The 5,993-nt window shown below is 36.5% G+C and overlaps 1 protein-coding gene across 1 annotated transcript; it reads left to right on the forward strand.

The window, feature by feature from the left end:
• Positions 1-3,863: 3,863 nt before the first annotated feature.
• Positions 3,864-4,448, forward strand: LOC135713184 (uncharacterized; the record flags this gene model as incomplete). Its single annotated transcript, XM_065236295.1, has 1 exon — positions 3,864-4,448. A coding segment is annotated over one exon (534 nt), but the record flags the coding sequence as incomplete, so codon positions are not given.
• Positions 4,449-5,993: the final 1,545 nt, after the last annotated feature.

The following is a 5,993-nucleotide window of genomic DNA, read 5'->3' on the forward strand; positions in this document are numbered from 1 at the left end:
TTTTGCATAGTTTGTTCTGTACGATTTTTCTGAAAATAAATTCCGTGTTCTAAGATATCGACAAGGTGTGTAAAAGTTTAATTGTGCGAGAATTTCTGCCGAATCTATGCGTATTGAAATAATGTCGTTGATGAAGAAAAGCATTGCAAATTGGCGGCGCTCCTTAAGTGTTTGTATATTGATGAGCATGCAGCGCGCTTCATAAGATGGTAACGGAAATGCAGTCCAATTCAATTTACGTAAAGCATATAAAAGGAATTGTTTTTGGACAGATTCTATGCGTTCTTCGTGTGTGGAAATGTATGGATTCCATACTAGGTGCCAGTATTCCAGAATTGGCCTTACATATGTGGTATATAATAGCTTAATAGTGTATGGGTCTTCGAAATTATGACTGAACCTTTTGATGAAGCCTAGCATTCTGTTTGCTTTACTAATGATAGTACATATTATAATGTTCTATAAAAATTAGTTTGGAGTCTAGGATTACACCTAAATCTCTTACAATTTTGCTTTTTTCTACTATTTGGTTGCCTAATGATATTTCAATATGCGGTGTTTCAATTTTTCTGCTAAATGCTATTGCAGTACATTTTTTTACTTTCAGTTGAAGTACCCAACTAACAATTTTCACAATGTAAACGCTTTACTCATTTCATTTATACAGTCTCAAGCTGTATTCAAACGTTATACGATATGAAGAAACCTTTACTCAACCTCTATACAAGCAAATCTGGCGAACTTACTCAGCTACTTATGGCTGTTGGAACGGTCGGGAGAAGCTCTTATTGCATATCCATTAACGCTTCTATACAGCTGTTATCCTGCTGTTTAGTTGTGTGTGAACTTGAAAGGCGCTTATTCAACCTTTTCCCGGTTATTCAATAATCACTACACAGCTTTCTCTTGAAGCCGGGTTAAATATTGTTTACGCTTTTTTATGAAGGAAGTTATTGAGTTTATTTTGCTGTAAATCAAATTAATCGAAATTAGTTACAAATCATCACCAAATTATTTACCCTGCACCGGAACCTGGAATCGAACTCGAGACGACCTCATTGGCAAACCTTGACACTACCAACTGTGCTACGCCAACACTTTGAACTTATGTAAACAAATCAACATTCCCTTCTACAACAAAATTGCTGAGTAGAGGCTTTATAATAGAGCACACGAATCACTTTTCTCGACTAGTTATAATAGAACAGAGTAAAAGCTGTAAAACTGCACACGTCTAAAAATAAACCTAGTTAACTGTGAAAATGCTTCCGAAGTTGCTCTAACACAGCTTATAAGCTGAGTACAGGTTGTTTAGTTGATGAAAAAGCACTTTTGATGTTTATGTTATTCAGCAAGAGTGGTTGGTTGTGTAGAAGCCATCAAATGAGTAATATATTCACTTTGTTAGCTTTGTTTTGCAGCTACAAGTGGAAAGTTGATTAGTGTGTGTATAGAAGTGACATTAGCGTTTATTGGCTGATGTTATTCAGTGCGACTGACAAATTGAATAATGGTTGTGAGAAAGTTGAGTAAACGTTCTCCAAAACTATTTTGCTAGCTTTTGCTTGTAGCTGTATATGTAGCTTCTTTTCAGCTACTTTACAGCACAATGCTGGAAAAGTTGGCTTACTAAGCTGAAAATGTTAGTTGGGTAGACTTTTACTACACCAGGTGTGGAATATATTGATTTCATTCTGGAATTCTTCTGCATCGCTAGAATTACTTATTTCCATAAAGAGCTTCATGTCGTCTGCATATACAAGCAATTTTTTTTTAAGTATGTAGGAAATGTCGGTTATGTACAAAATAAAAAGAAGTGGGCCTAAATGAGAACCCTGGGGTACCCCAGAGGTGACTGAAATTGGTTCTGAAAGTTTATTTTGAAAGCGAACTATTTGTTTACGATGTGTTAGGTATGATTGAAGCCAATTCAAAAGTCCAGGCTCCATTTCTATTTTCTGCAATTTGAGGATTAATAATGGTATGTCGATGCGGTCAAATGCTTTACTGAAGTCGGTGTATAGCGCTTCAACGTGCTTGCCACTGTCCAACGCTTTAATAATGAAAGATACATATTCTAGAAGATTAGAGGTAGTTGAGCGACCTTTAAAAAAGCCGTGCTGTTTACTTGTAATTAGATTTTTCACCTGCTGAAAAATATTGCCGTTTACGATTGATTCAAAAAGTTTTGGAATGCAAGAAATAATAGCAATTCCACGATAATTTCGAATGTCTGATTTTGCACCTGATTTGAAAATAGGTACCAAATAAGATGATTTCTAAATTTCAGGGAATTTTCCATTTTTCAGAGACATGTTGAAAAGACGCTCTAGAGGAAATGCGAGTTCTACAGAAAGGTTTTTCAAAAATATGGGTGCGATGCCGTCAGGTCCATACCCTTTCGACGCGTTTAAGTTTTTTAGTGCATTGAGGACGTTTATGTCTTCAAAAAAGTTGTTTATAACCATATTTGCTATAACTTTGCTCAAGACGTTAACCCTCTATCTCGACATTGTGAAAAAATAAACTTTTCATCTCACTTTTAGCGGGATTAATCACAAAATTCATATCTTCCAAAGATGCAATATGTCATACCCATCAACTTTACTGAAGGCGTCATTACTCTAAATCCACTCTCCAGGGTGCTATTAATTAAGAGCGTCACAGAAGTTCAAATTAACATGACGAACAGTAATCACGGTTGACTCGTTACATTCCGAACATTTCGTTTAAAATGAACAGGTCTAATATATATATATATATATATATATATATACATATATTTATATATATATATATTTATATATATATATATATATAAATATATATATATATATATATATATATATACATATATATATATATATATATATACACACACACACACACACACAAACACACACACACACACATACACACACACACACACAGACACACACACACACACACACACACACACACACGCACACACACACACACACAGGCACACACACACAGGTACACACACACAGGCACACACACACACAGGCACACACACGCACACACACACCCATGCGCACACACACACACACACACACACACACACACATACACACACACACACACACACACAGACACACACAGGGACACACACACAGGCGCACACACACACACACACACACACACACACACACACACACACACACACACACACACACACACACACACACACACCCATGCGCACACACACACACACACACACACACACACACACACACACACACACACACACACACACACACACACACACACACACATACACACACACACACACACACACACACACACACACACACACACACACACATACACACACACACACACTTCCGTTTTGGCCTTTCATACTTTTATAGGGTTGCATGGTATGATCTTGCCATTTGCAGGAACCGTACGTCATGGAAGGTCTTGCACTGGTGGTGGTTTCTCATTACATATATACATACATGGCGTTTCATCATTTGAATTAAGTCATAGATTGCATGCTTTTCATTTTAATTGTGAGTTCAAAGTTACTGCGGAAAATTACAATACATTGTATTTATTGTTGTCGCATTCAATTCAACTTAATCAAGGACGTTTCTCCTGGTAAATTGTGTTCCTACTTATTATCCGTGATTCTGCGTAAATGTAATGTGATTTAAATTGATCTACCCCGGATCCATATTGTGGCACAATTCATAATTTACTTAGTTCTATTTGGAAGTTCTCGAGAGAATGTTGCTCAAAAAAGTCAAATTTCTGTTGAGTTTAGTGTTTCTATTGGTAATTATAATCCACATATTGACCACCCGTTCACATTTGTTCACTATCATTTCAAATTTCAGAACCATGTGGCTGCTCAGTATGACTACGGAGACTACAATACAGCAACTGCAAGCCCTGCGTATCCAAGCTATCCAGATTATAATACCGGCACGGATATAAATTATCCCGGCACGGATTATCAAACGATCGGAACACCAGACTACAACTACGTGAACCCTACCACAGGAGTAAATGGTGGCGTTGATCCTGGCCTGTATCCCAATTATGATAATTACGACGTTATCACGCAGCCTCCTGTGGTGGTTAATCCCACTACGATTTCAGGATCATGTAATCCCGTACCACGTACTATCGTTAACTGGTACTTAGGACCGCCACGATCTCCATCATTGCGTCGTCAGTTTGCTCCGATGAGACATCAACGCATTTATACGGAGTACAAGTTTCCTTGGAATAGAGTCTATGGTGTATCACAGTACCGTGCTCGTCCACGCATTGCACCTCGAAGACAACAGATTGCCAAGTACAGATACGGAGCTTACCGGAGGGGAGGCGGTGCCGCCCAGGTCATGCGATATTTTTGGCGATTTTAATTTTATTTGGTTCAACTTAATACTAGTACACGATCGAAGTTTGACATATAAGATGGGCTTTATAATTACTTATAATTTATCTCTATTGAAAAGTTGCTTAGTGACTGGGGTTGTTGTATGTTAAATATTATTGCGAAAACTCCTCTCCCCCATAAGTAATGGGTTGTTTGAAATTTTTATTGTGTACTAAAACCAACTTAAGGACAAATGATTTTAAGTTGAACCAATGTGTATGGGTAATGGCACCCAGTTTTTTCGTTCTTCTATTTTGGCCATTTTGGGTAATATTTTAAATTATTTTCAAGTTTGAGACGTACTATAGTTGTTGATCCAAATCATATAATCCAGGTGGTCTTCAAAATCGCGAGAAAATTGAAATCAGTCATTTTTTGAGATGTTAGCTGTGGCTAAGTCTAGTATACCTTAAGAAAAATTGAGAAATGAGAGACAAAAACTAACTAATGATAGTCATGTTTCGGTTATAATCAATATGATGTATAAAACGTTTTTAAAATATGTGACAAAATACAATTTTCTATCTAAAACTGATCAAAATATGATGAAAAAAATAATAATGTGAGAGTTACGCAAAAACACTCGCGAACTTTTAGAACTTGGTGAAATATCGCCAATCTTTCCAATGTTATGCAAAATATACAAAGTGATGAAAATTTCTATCAAATGAACAAAAATTGTATAAAAAAAAAGAATAACTACCATGAGATGACAAAGTGCCTTAAACGTCCACCATGGTAAATTTTAACTTATTGTCATATTTTTATTATACACCCAAAAACACTCCCAATTTTGCATACATCTGTTTTGGATGCACGCAGATAAAGTGACTGAAGAAACAGTGATATTTGTTCACTGTTTCCACTCAAAACTGACGTTTACAATATGAAGCTCCTGCAAACTCAAAAGAACTGGTATAGTTTTTGCTTGATTTCAATATATTTAAACGTTTCAAGTGTATTTTGACAAATTTTCGAATTGTCTACTTCTTCTTCTAGGTTTTTTGTGCTTTTGATGCACCTTTATGTCGGCTACCAACTTAGTGTTCTAGATGCACTTCCTCAGTTATTAATTGAGAGCTTTCTAGCATAGCATTAATTTGTATATTGTGTGGCAAGCACAATGATACTCTATACCCAGGGAAGCCAAGTAAATTTCCAACCCGAAACCCAAGTAACACAAATTCATAGAATTATTCAAACTACTATACAACCAACGAAGGTTATATAAACTGTTATAGAACATGTGTGTCGCTTGCGAAAATTTCCCCGACCAGACCGGGAATCAAACCCGCCGTCTCCAGCTTGGTAAAATCGTGCCTTTACTGATCAACGGCTGTATTGTGCGATCACTATTAAAAATACGTGATTTAGTTCATTTCACGGCAGTTATTTTTTTCTATAAAAATGCGCAATTTTCAACTAACATAATCCTAAGCCATCGAAACTTCCTCAAAGTACCAAGGCTGCAAAATGCTTGTCGATTCATAGTTGACATGGCTGGTTCTTAGCAATGCAATGACCAAACGTTATGATTCAGCCACCAATCGAAAGAAATGGCTATCTTATTTTATTTTGAATA

The sequence above is a fragment of the Ochlerotatus camptorhynchus genome, unplaced genomic scaffold, assembly GCF_037179485.1.
Source record: "Ochlerotatus camptorhynchus isolate MF236.1 unplaced genomic scaffold, CSIRO-AGI_Acam_v1.1 ptg000543l, whole genome shotgun sequence".
Classification (NCBI taxonomy): Eukaryota; Metazoa; Arthropoda; class Insecta; order Diptera; family Culicidae; genus Ochlerotatus; species Ochlerotatus camptorhynchus.